General features: G+C 43.0%; 1 protein-coding gene across 2 annotated transcripts in view; it reads left to right on the top strand.

Annotated features, from left to right (window-relative positions):
• The first annotated feature begins 1,109 nt into the window (after positions 1 to 1,109).
• The window catches only part of mks1 (MKS transition zone complex subunit 1), a 73,448-nt gene continuing 55,592 nt past the window's right edge, over positions 1,110 to 18,965 (top strand). The window contains exons 1-4 of one of the 2 annotated variants that reach the window (XM_048557167.2): positions 1,110 to 1,931; positions 5,031 to 5,158; positions 10,524 to 10,588; positions 15,028 to 15,183. In XM_048557167.2, coding sequence (XP_048413124.1) covers positions 1,858 to 1,931; positions 5,031 to 5,158; positions 10,524 to 10,588; positions 15,028 to 15,183 — 423 coding nt within the window. In that variant the 5' untranslated portion in view covers positions 1,110 to 1,857. The remainder of the gene's footprint in view (positions 1,932 to 5,030; positions 5,159 to 10,523; positions 10,589 to 15,027; positions 15,184 to 18,965) is intronic. The other variant, XM_048557166.2, reaches the window with a different exon arrangement.

The following is an 18,965-nucleotide window of genomic DNA, read 5'->3' as shown; positions in this document are numbered from 1 at the left end:
CCTCAGCATCTCTTGGCAAGACAAAAATCACTGACTCTGAGATCCTGGTTTGTGATAGATATACACATTACCAAAAATCTGTAGTGACTTGGTAATGATGTTGGATAGATGATGACTTATGTGGTAAACTGGACATTGAGTCTAATCTCAATAAATATGGAGCTCGAAAAGCACAGCATCTGAGGAGCAGGGAAGTCAATGTTTCCGGTTAAAACCCTTCCAGCATCTGCAGTCTTTACTATCTCCAAGTCACTGTATGAACATCTGCTGGATGTCCATACCTCTGCAACAACATACTTACAAATGAAAACAGCAAACATTGATGTAGGCAATTAGGAGACAGCCACTGAGTGCTGAGGATGATTATTCAGAGGGAAAGCAGAAGAGGCGAGAAGAAATGGGAAGATCAGCTAGCCTAGAAGTGGGCCCAGGGAAAACCAAGTTTTTAAAGGCAGAGACTACAGTTTAAATTTTTCGACAAGATCTGTATCTTGGGTTGTGGATGAAGTTGTAGACATGCTTGCTGAACTGGTGGGCTGGTTGCAAATGTATCATCACCCTGCTAGATAATATCGTCAGTGCACCTCTGGTGAAGTGTTGGTTTTCTGTCTGGCTTGTTATTCATATGTCTCAGTTTGTTGGGGTGTTTGGTACCACTTCCAGCTGTGTTTTTCAGTGAATTAGACCCTGTGTACAAACTAATGTGTTTGTTGATGGAGTTTGGTTAGAATACCAGGCTTCCAGGAATTCCCTGGTGTGTTGCTGTTTGGCTTGAGCGATTATGGACGAGCCTACTGTGCTGGAGTAATACTTCTGCATCACAGTAAGTGATGTTTAACAGAGTTGACCACCAAAGTGCAAGCAACCGCCTTGTGAGTTGGGAGGCTGACAAACTAATAAATTTAGTAAGGAATTTTGGGGAAAATTCTTTAATCAATGTGATAATGTTAAAACAACATTCAGGACATACTCAGCAGGTTTGGCAGTATCTTTGGAGAAATAAATAAAGCTAATAAAGTGCAATGGCTCATTTTAAGCAATCGTGTGGAGTTAAACTGCAATCACACATGATCTTAGTAAATGACAGAGCAGGTTCAAGAGTCCAGGTGGCCTACTCCTCCAATTATGTATGTTGACATATGGGAGACAGGTTAACTGATGTTAAACTGATGAGTTGAAATGAAGTAAGGGGGGGGGGATGCATTTGATCGAGATAAAGACTTAAAATGATTGGGCTGTAAATACTATGAAGTACAAGTGTGATTCTATACAAGCAATGATTGCTACCAAATAGCACCCAACAGCCATGGGTATGGTTGAATTTGCCCTGGGTACTGTTGGAACACTGGACCCACTGAAGAGAAAATATTCTCCTTTAGTTTGCTAAATTTCCTTTTCTGTAATGTGAACGCTAATTGCTGGTGCCCTTGTAGAAGGGCATCTTATGTGATTGGGCCAAACCCAAAAAGAGTGAACGATTCTGGGGAGACAGACTGTGCAAGTTACGGCAGTTTGAGTTGGTGGTCGACGAGGAGAAGGGTCTGCAGAGGTAACAAGGCGTAGAGCTGGATGAACGGAGCAGGTCAAGCGACATCAGAGGAGCAGGAAAGCTGACGTTTCGGGTCTGGACCCTTTTTCAGATAATCATCTGCAGAGGGACAGTGATGGAAATGTCAGCTTGAATTATCGGGACTTACAGCGTTTGTACAGTTGATAACCGGGAGACGTGAGAGCCACGACCGCTGCTGCCTGAGCCGGGCTGGGGCACAGCCCGCAGCTGGAGCTGACGCGGGGATCCGCTCCGACACGAGCTGCAGGAGGCCTGAGGCCTGCTCCGTTACCAAGGAAACCGCGGCTATGGCGGAGTGCGGCAGTGAGCGGGTGGAGGCGGTTTACCGGACCCTCGACCCGGTGAAAAATCTCCGAATCCGGTATGGGCGGGGCGGGATGAAGGGTTTTTTATTATTTCCCCCTTGGAGTGGAGTGGAATGAGAATAGCATATCCTGGGGGCAGGAGTAGGAGTGAGACAAACGCAGGGTCAGGGCCCATTGTGAGAATAATTAATTATTTTGTTGTAAATGACATTAATGTAGGGACGGGGAATGATTGTGTTTAATGTCTGAGGACTGTGTAGAGTGAGGTGGTAGGTCATATTAATGTGGGTTGGAGCATTCAGCTGTGGCATATATAGGATAAAAGAATAGAAAATGTTTTGCTGTTTCAGTATGGGAAGGCGATGTCCTAAAAGGAGGAAGGGGCATTCGTTAACTCTGATTTTGCTTTCTTTACAAATGCTGCCAGACCTGCTGAGCTTTTCCAGCAACTTCTGTTATTCGTCCTAAAAATGGTATTATCACTAGACTGTTAATCCAGAAACACAGCTGGTGTCCTTTAAAGATAACAAAATGTGAGGCTGGATGAACACAGCAGGCCAAGCAGCATCTCAGGAGCACAAAAGCTGACGTTTCGGGCCTAGACCCTTCATCAGAGAGGGGATGGGGGGAGGGAACTGGAATAAATAGGGAGAGAGGGGGAGGCGGACCGAAGATGGAGAGTAAAGAAGATAGGTGGAGAGAGTATAGGTAGGGAGGGGATAGGTCAGTCCAGGGAAGACGGACAGGTCAAGGAGGTGGGATGAGGTGAGTAGGTAGATGGGGGTGCGGCTTGGGGTGGGAGGAAGGGATGGGTGAGAGGAAGAACTGGTTAGGGAGGCAGAGACAGGTTGGACTGGTTTTGGGATGCAGTGGGTGGGGGGGAAGAGCTGGGCTGGTTGTGTGGTGCAGTGGGGGGAGGGGATGAACTGGGCTGGTTTAGGGATGCAGTAGGGGAAGGGGAGATTTTGAAACTGGTGAAGTCCACATTGATACCATATGGCTGCAGGGTTCCCAGGTGGAATATGAGTTGCTGTTCCTGCAACCTTCGGGTGGCATCATTGTGGCAGTGCAGGAGGCCCATGATGGACATGTCATCTAGAGAATGGGAGGGGGAGTGGAAATGGTTTGCGACTGGGAGGTGCAGTTGTTTGTTGCGAACTGAGCGGAGGTGTTCTGCAAAGCGGTCCCCAAGCCTCCGCTTGGTTTCCCCAATGTAGAGGAAGCCGCACCGGGTACAGTGGATTCAGTATACCACATTGGCAGATGTACAGGTGACTCTCTGCTTAATGTGGAATGTCATCTTGGGGCCTGGGATGGGGGTGAGGGAGGAGGTGTGGGGACAAGTGTAGCATTTCCTGCGGTTGCAGGGGAAGGTGCCGGGTGTGGTGGGGTTGGAGGGCAGTGTGGAGCGAACAAGGGAGTCACGGAGAGAGTGGTCTCTCTGGAAAGCAGACAGGGGAGGGGATGGAAAAATGTCTTGGGTGGTGGGGTCGGATTGTAAATGGCGGAAGTGTTGGAGGATCCTTGTGACTCCCTTGTTCGCTCCACACTGCCCTCCAACCCCACCACACCCGGCACCTTCCCCTGCAACCGCAGGAAATGCTACACTTGTCCCCACACCTCCTCCCTCACCCCCATCCCAGGCCCCAAGATGACATTCCACATTAAGCAGAGGTTCACCTGCACATCTGCCAATGTGGTATACTGCATCCACTGTACCCGGTGCGGCTTATTCTACATTGGGGAAACCAAGCGGAGGCTTGGGGACCGCTTTGCAGAACACCTCCGCTCAGTTCGCAACAAACAACTGCACCTCCCAGTCGCAAACCATTTCCACTCCCCCTCCCATTCTCTAGATGACATGTCCATCATGGGCCTCCTGCACTGCCACAATGATGCCACCCGAAGGTTGCAGGAACAGCAACTCATATTCTGCCTGGGAACCCTGCAGCCATATGGTATCAATGTGGACTTCACCAGTTTCAAAATCTCCCCTTCCCCTACTGCATCCCTAAACCAGCCCAGTTCGTCCCCTCCCCCCACTGCACCACACAACCAGCCCAGCTCTTCCCCCCCACCCACTGCATCCCAAAACCAGTCCAACCTGTCTCTGCCTCCCTAACCGGTTCTTCCTCTCACCCATCCCTTCCTCCCACACCAAGCCGCACCCCCAGCTGCCTACTAACCTCATCCCACCTCCTTGACCTGTCCGTCTTCCCTGGACTGACCTATCCCCTCCCTACCTCCCCACCTACACTCTCTCCACCTATCTTCTTTACTCTCCATCTTCGGTCCGCCTCCCCCTCTCTCCCTATTTATTCCAGTTCCCTCTCCCCATCCCCCTCTCTGATGAAGGGTCCAGGCCCGAAACGTCAGCTTTTGTGCTCCTGAGATGCTGCTTGGCCTGCTGTGTTCATCCAGCCTCACATTTTGTTATCTTGGAATTCTCCAGCATCTGCAGTTCCCATTATCTCTGGTGTCCTTTAAACCTGGGTTCCAAACTTGCCAGATGGTGGAATAAATAAAAATCTGGAATTAAGAGTCTAACCATGACAATACAACCATTGTTGATTTTTGGTAAAACTTATCTGCTTCATTAAAGTTCTTGAATAAAGTCTTCACTAAAGTCCTGGTACTCCCAAACTGCTGTCCTTAGCTGGTCTGCCATACAAACCCACTGCAATGTGGTTGATGCTTAACTGCCCTCTGGGCAATCAGGGATGCACAGCAAATGCTGGTCTAGCCTGCTACGTAGACATCCTGTGAATGAATGAAAAAGATGTTTTTCAGATTTTCAGGACAGAAGAACATGGGAGTGGTTGAGAATAGAAAGTAACTGAGGGTGATTTTTGGACGAGAAGCTGGCAAGCTAGATCTATTTCTAAAAGAAAACACTAGATGCTGAGATGGAAAGTTGGATTCATGAAGGGCAGCTAATAGTCTCTTTCTCAAACTCACTTGTAAAATGTTATTTATCACTGTTGCCCCTCAGCTGAAAATGCGCTTCTGCCAGTGTCTCCCTGCCAAGCTTCCTAGCAGGTGTAAAGTATTAATGCATTGTATTAATGGGTTAACTGTCCATCAGACAATTTGAAAAATATAAATATTAAGTTGTTTGAAGCAAGAAGTTAAATCTGTTCCATTTTGTTTCGAAGTATATGGCTTCAGCGGGTAACCCCAACAGCACTCTTCACTGAACATGCTCTGCAGCCAGCAATTCAACGTGGACAAAGTCTCATTGAAATGTCTACATTTGACACCCAGCCTTCAAGGAGAATAACCGGTAAACTCCACATTTATTACATGTAGTCATTTCTCATTCTGCCCCATTGACCTGTATGTCCTCCCTGGACTGACTTATCCTCTCCGTAATTGCCCACCTACACTCACCTTTACTGGCTCCACCCCTGCCTCTTTGACCTGTCTGTCTCTTCTCCCTATCTTCTGCTTTATCCATCTTCTATCCGCCTCCGCCTCCCCCTCCCTATTTATTTCAGAATCCCCTTCCCCTCCCCCCATTTCTGACGAAGGGTCTAGGCCCAAAACGTCACCTTTCCTGCTCCTCTGATGCTGCTTGGCCTGCTGTGTTGATCCAGCTCCACACCTTGTTATCTCAGATTCTCCAGCATCTGCAGTTTCTACTATCTCAGTCATTTTGCTTTCCATGTTATTTGAATTACCAGCTTATTCCAAAGTGTGTTTAACAAGGGGTAATAGAGTTATAGGCCACTGCAACTCAACAGTTTGGTTGAAAATGCAGAGATTTTTGCTGCAGGACACTTGAGAGTTGTATTCAGTCAGGAAGGACTAGCCAACTCTTTCCTTGTAATTTCTATGTTACTCTCATCATGCTAATGTCTTTGAACATCTCCAGATTTGGATATACGTTGACCAGCTCTGTAGTTGATCGTGCAAAGATTGCTACTCACTGTTCTAAATATACAGTAAAAGTATAATTCTGTTAATCCCAAAATAGTTCTGTACTAATTCAAAACAAAAACACATCTCTTACACAAAACAAATAGCAACCCTTCTACAGTACTCACATCAGCATTCCTTTGCTAACACCTCGGTAGGTTTATGCTAACTGTGACTTTGGTTAATAGACCAGAACCTCTAATAACTTACTCCTGAAGTTATGATACATCTGAATTTAAACATACTCATCTTCATGTTTTCTTTAGGATTTTATCTCAATACTTCTAGTCTGGGACTATCATTAATTCCTTACTCTAGTCTAGTTCACCATACTCTCCCCTTCTGAATTCCATCACTCTTCAAACACTTGCTCAGTTACTTCTTGAATCTTATGCTAATTTCCTTCTCTTAACCTGTTCTAAAATACTTTCTCATTCTATTCTTATCATCACTGGAATATTGCCTAAGCCTAACCTGTTTTCCACTCTGAAGTATTCTTAATTTTATCTTGACATGTACTGATGCATTTCAGCATTCTCTCCTTACCCATGGTGAAGTATTCTCTATTTTTCCTTATCTAGGCAGAAATAGGTAAAATAACAATTGCCATAGTCCCAGAGGACCATAGGGCTGCTTTCTCATTTAGAGAAAGAGAAGCCATGCTGGTTTAATTTGATAGACACTCTGTCTCAGGTAAGAGGCAATGTTAAGAAGGTCGAATTTTCATGATGACCACAGCCAGTGCAAAAATTGAACTGGCCTTTAGTAGAATTATGTGATTTTCCTGTTGGATGTTGGAGATTCCAGAGAGTTTCCGTGTTACTGATTATTATGTCTGCAGGAAGTCTGTTTGGTTGTGAATCCTTTCAGATTACATGCATCGGTTGGAGGGGAAGTTAGAGGCAATGTGGAATTAACTGGAGCTAGGGGTTGTAATGGATGGCCGTTGCAGGTAGGGAGATAAATTGACAATACAGTCGGATAGATGAGTGGCCTGTAGAAAAGGTAGGAGAGGGAGGCAGGTAGTGCAGGAGTCTCTTGTGGCTATCTCCATTTAAAACAAACATGATAGTTTGGAAAATGTAAGGTGTGAGTGATTCTAAGGGGAAAGTAGAACTGACAGCCAGATTTCTGATACTGAGGCTGGCTCTAATGAGCTGAAGGGTCGGCCAGGATCCAATCAAACAATTATTAAAGGCGTTTGTCTAGTCAGCGGCACAGATGGATGTTTCTTTGGCCAACGTCAGAATGATATGTTGCTTGCCTGGAACCAGGATCAAGGATATCTCTGGGAGGATGCAGAATCATCTCAAAGATGAGAGGGACCACCAGGAGGTTTTTGTACACGTTGGAACTAATGACATAGGAAGAGAAAAAGTTGAAATTCTGAGGAGAGAATATAGGCAGTTGGGCAGGAAGTTAAAAGGTAAGTCAAGGAGGATGGACTCAGGGCATGGTTGGGAACATGGAACTGGGATATCATAGCAATTACAGAGATGTGGCCCAGAGATGGATAGGACTGGCAGCTTAATATTCCAGGGTATAGGTGCTACAGAAAGGGGGGCAAGGGATAACGTTTCAGTGTATTTCGGGAGGATATTCCTGGGAATACGTCCAGGGAAGTTATTTGGGTGGAACTGAGAAATAAGAAAGGGATGATCACCTAATTGGCATTATATTACAGACCTCGCTGATTGTCAGCATGAAATTGAGAAACAACTTTGCAAGGAGGTCTCAGTTAACTGTAAGAGTAATAGGATGGTTACATGGGGGATTTTAACTTCCCAAATGTAGACTGAGACTGCTGTAGTGTCAGAGGCTTGGAAGGAGAGGAATTTGTTAAGTGTGTACAAGAACATTTTCTGATTCAGTATGTGGATGTACCTACTAGAGAAGGTGCCAAACTTGACCTTCTTTTGGAAACTAAGGTGGGGCAGGTGACTGAGGTGTCAGTGGAGGAGTACTTTGTGGCCAGTGATCATAATTCTGTTAGTTTTAAAATAGTGATGGTGAAGGATAGACCATATTGAAAAGTTAAATTTCTAAATTGAAGGAAGGCCAATTTTTATGGCATTAGTTAAGAACTTTCAAAAGTTGATTGGGGACGAATGTTTGCAGGTGAGGAGATGGCTACAAAATGAGGAGCCTTCAGAAATGAGATAGCAAGAGTCCAGACACAGTATGTTCATGTTAGCATGAAGGGCAATGTTGGTAGGTATAGGGAATGCTGAATGACTAGACAAATTGACATAATGGTTAAAAATAAGAAGGAAGCATATGTCAGGTATAGACAGCATTGATTGAGTAAATTACTCAAAGGCAGTAGGAGAATAATTAAGAGGGAAATCAGGAGAGCAAAAAGAGGACATGAAATTGCTTTGGCAAGTAGGATGGAGGAGAATCCAAAGGGATTCTACAAATACACTAAGGAGAAAATGGTAACTAGGGAGGGAATAGGACCCCTTAAAGATCGGCAAGACCGCCTATGTTTGGAACTGCAAGAAATGGTGGAGTTGCTGAACAAGTATTTTGCATCAGTGTTTACTGTTGAGAAGCATATGGAAAATTGAGACTGTGAAGGGAAATAAAACGACATTTTGAAAAATTCCCATATTACAGAGGAGGAGGGGCTGGACGTCTTAAATTGCATAAGGGTGGATAAATCCCTGCGACCTGAGCAGGTGTGCCCTAGAACTCTGTGGAAAGCGAGGGAAATGATTGCTAGGCCCCTTGCTGAGATATTTGTATCTTCGATAGCCGCAGGTGAGGTGGTGGAAGACTCGAGGTTGGCTAACACTGTGTCCCTCTTTAAGAAAGGTGGTAAGGAAAAGCCAGAGAACTGCTGACCGGTGAGCCTGGCATCAATGGTGGGCAAGTTGTTGGAGGGAATCCAGAGGGTCAGGGTTTACATGTATTTGGAAAGGTAAGGAGGACTGATTAGGGATAGTCAATATGGCTTTGATCGTAGATAATAGAATCCTAACAGTGTGAAAACAGGCCCTTCAGCCCAATAAGTCCACACCAACCCTCAGAACATGCCACCCAGACCCATCCACCAATAACCCACCTAATCTACACATCGCTGCACACTCTGGGCAATTTAACATGGCCAATCCACCTAACCTGCACACCTTTGGACTGTGGGAGGAAACCAGAGCACCCGGAGAAAACTCCACACAGTTGCCCGAGGGTGGAATCGTGCCCATGTCCCTGGCGCTGTGAGACAGCAGTGCTCGCTACTGTGCCTCCCCAGCACCAATTTATGTGTGGGAAATCGTGCCTCACTGACTTGATTGAGTTTTTTGGAAAAGTGACAAAGTGGATTAATGAGGGCAATGGAATGGACATGATCTTTATGGATTTCATTAAGGCATTTGACAAGTTTCCTCGTAGTAGACTGGTTAGCGAGATTAGATCACCCAGAATACAGGGAGAACTAGCTATTTGGATACACAATTGGCTCAAAGGTAGAAGACAGAGTGGTTGTGGAGGGTTGCTTTTCAGATTGGAGGCCTATGACCAGTGGTGTGTGACAAGGATCGGTGCTGGGCCCATGGCTTTTTGTCATTTATATAAATGATTTGGATGTGAACATGGAAGATATGGTAAGGAAGTTTGCAGATGACATCAAAATTGGAGGCGTAATGGGCAGTGAAGAAGGTTACCTCCAAGTACAATGAGATCTTGATCAGATGGGCCAATGGGCCACAGAATGGCAGATGGAGTTTAATTTAGATAAATGTGAGATGCATTTTAGAAAGGCAAATCAGGGCAGCACTTATACACTTAATGGTAAGGTCTTGGAGTGTTGCTGAACAAAAAAAAGCCTTGGTGTGCAGGTTAATAGTTTCTTGAAAGTGGAGTTGCAGGTAGGTAGGATAGTGAAGAAGGCATTTGGTTATGCTGGCCTTTATTGGTCAGTGCGTTGAGGATATGAGTTGGGAGGTCATGTTGCCGCTGAACAGGACATTGGTCAGGTCATTTCAGGAATACTGCATGTGGAAGTGATCTCCCTGCTACAGAAAGGATGTAATGAAACTTGAAAGGTTTCAGAAAAAATTTACAAGGATATTGCCAGTGTTTGGAGGGTTTGAATTATAAGGAGAGACAGAATAGTCTCAGGCTATTTTCTCTGAAGCGTCAGAGGCTGAGGGGTGACCTTATTAAGGTTTATAAAATCATGAGGGGTATGGTTAGGGTAAATAGACAAGGCCTTTTCCCTAGGGTGGGGAAGTCCAAAATTAGAATGCATAGGTTTAATTTGAAAGGGGCAACTTTTTCATACAGAGGGTGGTGCCATTATGGAATGAGCTACCAGAGGAAGTGGAGGAGGCTGGTATAGTTAGAAGATTTAAAAGACATCTAGATGGGTGTATGAATAGGAAGAGTATTGAGGGATATGGGCAAAATGTTGGAAAATGGGACTAGATTAATTTAGTATATCTGGTTGGCATGGATGAGTTGGACTGAAGAGTTGGTTTCTATGCTTGATATCTCTCTCACCCTATAACCTCTCGCACCCTATAACCCAGATTATTGCTGTCATAAATCAGCCATACAACTGACGGGGCTAACAGCTTCTCCCCAGTCCACAGACAGCGAGAAACCCCTGTTGTTTCCTTACCTGTACTGAGATGTTCTCTGACTCTATCCTTAATTGTGTCAATGTATTCCCTAATTTTGTCTAAGACTGCAACTGTATTTGTTGTTTCTTTCCTTCATTTTTTTAGAAGGGTATCGGACACATGATCAAGAGGAGGTTGTGGTGGGTTGGCAGGAAAAGCTATTCAGCCAAGTAAGTCATTTGTCACTTTACTGCAAAATCAATCACCATTGTTCTGATTTAAAAGTTTTCTGTTAAGGAGGAAGGGTATTATTTGAGACAGATACTTCAGTTTATATCATGGCTTTACAATATATTTTTATAACAAGAAACTGTAAGTTGTAGATTAGAAGTAGCCCTGTGCTAACATCGGGTCCACAAAATTAAACAATCTCATTTAACCAAATTGAAATCATAAAGCTGTTATTAGTTTAAGACTAAATTGGTAAATTCAGGATTGTTGGTCACAATAATAAGTGTGGCTTAGAGCAGACTGAGCGGCCTCAGACTATTCTATAGGTGATCTGTAACCTTATTTCTGAAATCATTGGGAAGTAAAGATGAAATTTTTTTTCCTCATGCTAAAAATTTGTTAGGTACTGCTTCTGCTCCGCTGACCAAATGGGAAGCAAGCCATTCTACTTGCACAAATTTGAATATTGAGTCAGGAAGCAGTTGCTTAGTGCTGAAGTGCTGAACGCTGAGGGGTCGGGGAAGGAGGGAAAATCATAGAATCATTGGAATAGTTATACCGCTGAAGGAGGCCATCAAGCCGATTTGTGTCTGTGCTGGTTTTCTACTGTGTCCACACTCCTCATGATTTTGAACATCTTTATCTTGGCCAATTCTTCTCTAATGTGATTAATGTCAATTTCAGTTTTTCTATGCAATTGAAATTTCCCATCCCTAGAACCATTTTTCTGAGTCTTATTGCATCATCTCCAACTTCTTCAAATCCTTCCTAAAGTGTGATGCCGAGAACTCGATGGAAATACTCCAGTTCAGGCAAAACCTATCTTTTGTACAGGTGTACCATAAATTGTTTACTTTTTTTTTAAAAAACTCTGTGCATCTGTTGATAAAATCTTAGTGGCCATAGGTATTGCTAAGTGCTCTCACCCAGACACGTCTGCCTTTCCGCCTTTCCAGCAAAGCTTTTGACAAGATCCCACATAGGTAACTTACAAAGAAGGCAAATGCACATGGGATGCAGGATAATTTGATGAAGTGGATTCAACATTTGCTCAGTTGTAAGAGATAGAGGGTGATGACTGAAGGCTGCTTTAATAACTGTAGCCAGTGTCTAGTGACATACCACAGGAATCGCTGGGTCCCTTTATTTATTATTTATCATTTATATATATGACACAGATGACTGTGTGGTGGCTAGATTAGTAAATTTGCAGATGACACAAAGTTTAGTTGGGTGTTTAACAGTGAGGTTGGGGTCTCTTTAGGCTCCAAGAAGATGTAAACGGAATGGTCAAATGGACAGATAAGTGTCAGATGAAATTTAACCCTGAAAAGTGTGAAAAAAGGGTGGACGCTGGGAAGTTGTTTCCATTAAGCAGGGAGACTAGGACCCGTGGGCACAGCCTTAGAATTAGAGGGGGTAAATTTAAAATGGAAATGAGGAGACATCTCTTCAGCCAGAGAGTGGTGGGCCTATGGAATTCATTGCCGTGGAGGCCGGGGCGTTAAATGTCTTCAAGGCAGAGATTGATAAATTCTTGATCTCACAAGGAATCAAGGGCTATGGGGAGAGTGCAGGGAAGTGGAGTTGAAATGCCCATCAGCCATGATTAAATGCGGAGTGTACTCAATGGGCCAAATGGCCTTACTTCCACTCCTTTGTCTTATGGTCTTATGGAAATGATACACTTTGGAGGGAGTAATTTGACATGGAAGTATTCAGTGTACAGCATGACAGTAAGAAGCTCTGTGGAACAAAGTGACCTTAGAGCCTTTGCCCATAGTTCTCTGAATGTGAAAGGTACATTTAAGTGGTGGAAAAGGCACATGGGACACTTGCTTTTGTCAATCAAGGTATACATTACAAAAATGTGGAAGTTATGTTGGAGTTGTGTTTAACTTTAGTGAGGTCACAACTAGGGTACTGTGTGCAGTTCTAGGATTATAGGAAGGCTGGGATGGCATTGAAGCTGCCCGAGGTGGAAAATTGAAGTTACGAGGAAAGAGTGGATAGGCTTAATTTATTTTTGTTGGATCAGAGAAAACTGAGGGGCAAAACGATTTGATGTGTACAAGATTGAGGGGTATGGTGCTTGGAATGGGATTAGATTGAAGGTCAGGTGTTTCTCGTGTCATTGAAGACTCAGTGGGCCTTGGGGTCTCTTCTGCACAGTATGATTCTAAGCTTCACTTTTAGATTTGTACTATTTACTTTATATTGTCTGCCCTTTTTGGCCTGCCCAAGTGAAAAGCCAAATTTCAAAATGATGCTGGAGCATAGCGACTGTCTGTGAGCTGTCCCCAACAGATTATCCCCTCACACCTTTTATTATTATTCTTCTCTCTTTAAATGTCAATTTTATCTTTCTCTGCACTTTCTCTGTCGTTTTCACACTGTATTCTGCATTCTGTTCTATTACTCTGACTTACTTATGAAAAGTATGATTTGTCTGGATAGCACACAAAACAGTGCTTTTCACTGCGTACCTTGACATATGACAATAATAAATCAAATCAAATCCAACTTCTCTGCATTAAATTTCTTCTGCTTTTTATCCACAAATTCGAACACCATTCTACACTCTCCTTGTATTTTTTTGTCATACTTCTAAGCTTTGTATTATAAATTTGTAAATTGTGTCCAGTAGGAGGAGATTCAGGTCAGTTGCATTAGTCAGGAGGCCAAGGGTTGTAACACTGATTCCTGCAGAATCACACTTTTAACGTACCTATGTTCTGAGAAGGCAAAGATTTAATGCGATTCAGCCAATCTCATCCATGGTTGTACAGTCCATGAACTCCAATTTGCTCACATCTGTTGTGAGGCATATTGTCAAATGTCTTTCGGAAGTCCATGCACACCACATTAACAACATTACTGTCATCAACCTGTTACATCATCAAAAATCATGAGTGTTCCTTACTGAACTCATTTGTCTGTAGTTTTATCCTGAATTGTTGTTTTCTGAAAGTTTTCTCACCGCAAAGGTTAAACTAACTGATATTTAGGACTGCAGGTGCAGCAGGTAATTAAAAAGGCAAATGGAATTTGCCTGTCATTGCTAGAGGGCTGGAGTTTATAAACAGGGAGGCTATGCTGCAGCGGTATAGCGCTGGAGCGGGTGCAAAGGCGATTCACTCCGTTGATTCCAGAGTTAAGAGGGTTGGATTATGAAGGGAGACTGAGCAGGCTGGGATTATACTCATTGGAATTCAAAAGAATGAGAGAGATCTTATAGAAATTTTTTAAATTATGAAGGCAATAGATAAGGTGGAGGCAGGGAGAGTTTTTTTTCCGCCAGCAGGTGAAACTAGGACTAGAGGGCATCGCCTCAAAATAAAGGGAAGCAGATGTAGGACTGAGGTCAGGAGGAACTTCTTCACCCAAAGGGTTGTGAATCTGTGGAATTCCCAGCCCAGTGAAGATGTTGAAGCTACCTTGCTGCAAGTTTTTAGGCAAGGCTAGATAAACTTTTGAACAGTAAAGGAATTAAGGGTTATGGTGAGTGGGCGGGTAAGTGGAGCTGAGTCTCAAAAAGATCAGCCATGATCTTATTATATGGCGGGGCAGGCTCGAGGGCTTGGATGGCCCACTCCTGCTCCTAGTTCTTACGCTCTTATTTAGTTGTTGGCCATATACTTATACACCCTTTTATGATAAAGGTATAAATAACTTTGGCAATTCTCTAATCCTTTGGTATGACTCCTGAGTTTTAGGAAGATTGAAAAATTGTGGTCAGTGTGTCCAAAGTATCCACTCTCACTACCTTTGTATCCTTGGATGCACGGCATTTGGTTCTGATGTTTTATCAACTTTTAAGTAGACAGGCTATCCAATTCCTCCCCCATATTAACTTTAAATTGTTCATGAGGCTGAACCACATGTTTCATCTTGATCTGCATCTCTGTCCTTCACAAAGTCAGGTGCAAAGTGTTTATTTAATACCTCAGCTATGCCCCTGCCTCTGTGTCAATCCCCTATTTGGCCTCTAATCAGTTCCACTTCTCTTCTCACCACCATTTTTCTATTTGTATGTCTGCAGAGAGCTTACAGAGTTTGATTTGAAAAGAACATTTTTTTCCTTCTTTATTCAAACATGAGATCAGGGCATTGCTGGGTAAGTCAACGTTTATTGTCCATCCCAGAGGCCAGCTGAGTTCACATATTGGCCAGAGCAGGTAATGATGGCACTTTCCTCCTCTAAAGGGCATTAGTGAGCCAGGTGGGTTTTTCTGACAATCAACAATGTTTTTGTGGTCGTCATTAGATCTATAATTCCAGACTTTTGTTGGATTCAGATTCCACCATCTATGCTAGAGGGATTCAGACCCAGGTCCCCAGAAAGATACCTGGATCTCTGGCTCAGCATTTCAGCAACAATACCACTAGGCTGTCGCCTCCCTTAAGAGAATTACAGAATATCTTCTTTTATTTCTAGTTTGAAATTGACCTGTTCAAGAACGAACATGCCTGTCAGAGTCCTTTGGACTTTCAGTACCGCAATGAAATCCTATCTCTGGATGGAACAGAAGAGAGGAAGAACTTCAGAATCTTTACCTATACTGACTTTGATCGGTATACCAACTTGGAAGAGGTACTGAAATTCAGTAATTTTATATGAAAAATGATCAACAATTCATCAGACCAGGATCAATTTGAACTGCTTAAAGCAGACAAATCCTGATCTTTCAGTTAATGAAAGCTCTGTGCTTTTCTGGAACTTCAGAACCAGATAATATTTTGTCTACGGTACTCATCGTAAACATCTGATAGTGTCTGTTCCTCAGGTACTGAAAATTGATTAAAAGAAAGTGAATATGTTTGAGAAGGGAGATTGGAAGTGCAACCTGATATTCTGCTTGTGACATACAATTGTTTAACTGAAGAATCAACATGGTTGTGCTTTCCTGTAATTGGGAAAATGTCTCTAGAGTAAGCAAAACAATGTATTTTGGGTGATTAACTTAGTGGTAGACATGATCTTGAGTACTGAGCCACACCACCTGATCAGACAGAGAATTGAAGATGGCTGAAGATGAACCTTAGGAGTAAACAAAACCAACTATAATTCAGTGAGTTATGTTTATATAAGCTTCCATTATAGTGTCTGCCTCAGCTGACTCCAATTTTTTTGGGGTCTTCTCCCAAATACATTGCTTCTTTGTGCCAAAGACGACTATGTAATCAAGATCTTGTTCCTTACGAATGGGAATATTACTTTTAAGCATTTAATGGTGATTTGTTATTGGAAAATTTCTGACAATTACTGTTGGTATAAATAGTAAGCTACAGAATTATTAGCAAGCTTGCTGATGTTAGAATAGCAGAAGAATGTCACCAGATGTAATTTGAGATGCATTACATGATCCTACATTTTGCAAGCATTGTGCAGTTGCAGTATTGTTACACCTTTCTATTTTGATGTCATGGAAAATGAATATTAAATTTTAGAGAAAATTTTAAAAGATGCCTTTCTACTGTTAAATGTTGCTGATAGAACTCTTAATATTGGATCAATATTTCTGGAACGATGCAGATCCCTTTGGTTATACAAGCAGAAAATCTTCATTGCAGCATATTGCTGGGGCTGAGAGAGTTGTACAACAGTTTATCTAAAGGTTTTGAGAGTGGTCATTACAGTTTTCTGCACAGTAACGTAATGGTTATGTGGCTGATTTTAGTAATTCAGAGGCCTGGGCATGTAGTCAGCCTTCAAAGTGGGAGTCCCATGGCATGAATGAACAGGCTGAAAACCAATTCTGGTACACTATATAATTTCCGTAGCAGAACTGGAAAACGTCAAGGAATTTTTTCCAGCTTTTAACGAATATTATACATAATATTCAACAAAAAGTTACATATTTCTAAACCCACACACAACATAAACAGAGACCTATAAAAATATCATCTGATAGTCCCCACTATTTCAATGAAGTTACAGAAAGATATGTGATTTCCCAGAGGGATTTGTTGATTTTTCTTTTTTTGCTACTGGAAAGTTAGTGACTCAGGTGTGGAAGTGGATTGTCCTGGAGTGTCAGTCATAGGAAAGAAGATGCCAACTTGCTTTGCAATAGTAAAATGTCATTTAGGAAAGGAAATCTGTCAACTGCACCATGTGGGACCTGCGTGTGACTCCACACCCAGATGCAATGTGGTTGACTCATGATTGCCCTTTGAAATGCCCTAACAAGCAGTTCATGGGCAGCTAGAGATGGGCAATAAGTACTGGCCAGCCACGTCCTATGAGTAAATAGCAGAAACAGAATATGATAGTGTCCCAAAAGGTGCACAACACGAAGACCAGCCTGACGGTTGATCTCCCCCCCATCGTCAATATTATTGATTTTGAAATTGTCGGACTAATTCCTGCATGCGCTATTAGGTACTTCACACAGATGATTCCATTCTTTCTTTTAGTCTCTTGTTTTGTTTTTCTTTATGCCTTATTGGGATAAAGGTGTTGCTGGCTAGGCAGCATTTATTGTCCATCCCTAATTGCCCAGAGGGCAGTTAACAGTCTACCACATTGCTATGGATCTGGAGTCACACGTAGGCCCAATCAGGTAAGGGTGACAGTTAACTTCTCTAAAAGACATTAGTGGACCAGATGGGTTTTTCCGACAATCAACAATGGATTCATGATCATCGTTAGACTATTAATTCCAGATATATATTGAATTCAAATTCCACCATCTGCCATGACGAGATTCGAATCTGGGTCCCCAGAATGTTATGCCACTAGGCCATCGCCTCCCTTGTTGGGAGCTTCAGGAGCAGTAACATTTCCTGTCGGTTTGGCGCTGTGCTGCTGTAAGTACCTAGACTGAGGTCAGAACTTTACCGAACACAGTTATGTTTCTATTGTTATAATTAATGTGGAAGATTTGTACAAACTTCTCACCCACTTGGGTAAAGGTAAGAGATCCTGACTGCTCGTGTTATCTCTGGACGTGTTGCAGCTACACTGTTAGCAGTCCAGGCTTAGACTGCAGGAGCTGGCACTTTAATAATAGCAGAATGAGAATCCTTTTATTTCTGATGAGATTTGGCGATGGAGCATTGAATTCTGGGCATTTGCAATATGATGTTTTTCAGCCTCTTTGTCCTTCCATTTTAAAGAAGTGCTGAAAGGGCATTACCTCAGTCAATGGTAAGAAGCAGTGCTGGATATCAAGGAGTGTCAGGTAGAGTCATTGTTTTGTTGGACCCATTGAAACATTCTAAGGATCTACGGACCCATTAAAGCAAATTCCTAATTTACAGACAAGCAGGCTATTTGGTGCAACAATCCTGGTGTTGTAAACCACATGAACCTTCTCTGAACCTATCTCACTTCGAAGGATATGTTGATGATTTTATAACAAAAGCAAAGTACTGCAGATAATGGAAATCTGAAAGAAAACAGTGTGTGCTGGAGAAACCCAGTAGGTTTGACAACATTTATAGTAAGAGAAACAAGTTAATGCTTTGATTCAATTTGACTTCAGAATGGACGACCGGTGGAGCCCTTGGTTGAGAAAAAAGGAAAATATGCCAGAATCATATGGCATCATTGGAATAGATGCGATGGAGGTTGGGGAGCTGGGAGAATGGAATGGTATGGATTCTTTAGACAGGAAGCACAGTGTGAGAATTTGGAGTCGCGGTAGTTATAGTAGTGTTGGTTTTTTCATGAATGTTATCTGATAGCACTTTCATGTGTATGAAAACACAGAAGTCAAAGAACAGGAAGAAAGAGTGAGACATCAGCCAGATAAAGGTGAGTAAAGGATGAAAATTTGAAGCAAAATTGATTTTTTTTCCTCTAATTCCAGATGAAACCTGGAAGTAGAAATGATACAGTCTTTGATGTACCAGAGAGAGCCGTTCTGGTACAGTCACAACACTGGTATCTACCTGGCATTGTGGAAATTTGCCTAAGTATGTCCTGTACACACAAAGTAGGACAAATCCAGCCCTGCCACTTATCCTCCCATCAGTCTACTCTTGGTCATCAGTAAAGTGATGGAAGATATCATCAACAGAGCTATCAAGCAGCACCTCCTCAGTGATGCCCAGTTTGAGTTCTGCTAGGGCCACTCGGCCCCTGACCACATTACAACCTTGGTTCAAACATGAACAAAAGAGTTGAATTCCAGAAGAGAGGTGAGAGTGGCAGCCCTTGACATCGAGGCTGCATTCAACCGAGTGTGGCATCAAGTAGCACTAGCAAAACTGGAATCAGTGGGTATTGGGGGCAAACTCTCTGGTGGTTGGAGCCATGCCTGACACATAGGAAGATGGTCATGATTATTGGAGGCCAATCATCTCTGCTGCAGGACAACTCTGCTCTCTGTAGGAGTTATTCAGGGTAGTGTCCTAGGTCCAACCATC

The sequence above is a fragment of the Stegostoma tigrinum genome, chromosome 27 (assembly GCF_030684315.1).
Source record: "Stegostoma tigrinum isolate sSteTig4 chromosome 27, sSteTig4.hap1, whole genome shotgun sequence".
Taxonomy (NCBI): Eukaryota; Metazoa; Chordata; class Chondrichthyes; order Orectolobiformes; family Stegostomatidae; genus Stegostoma; species Stegostoma tigrinum.
The sequence above is the reverse complement of the archived record's forward strand: the minus strand, read 5'-3'. Positions and strand labels throughout refer to the sequence as shown.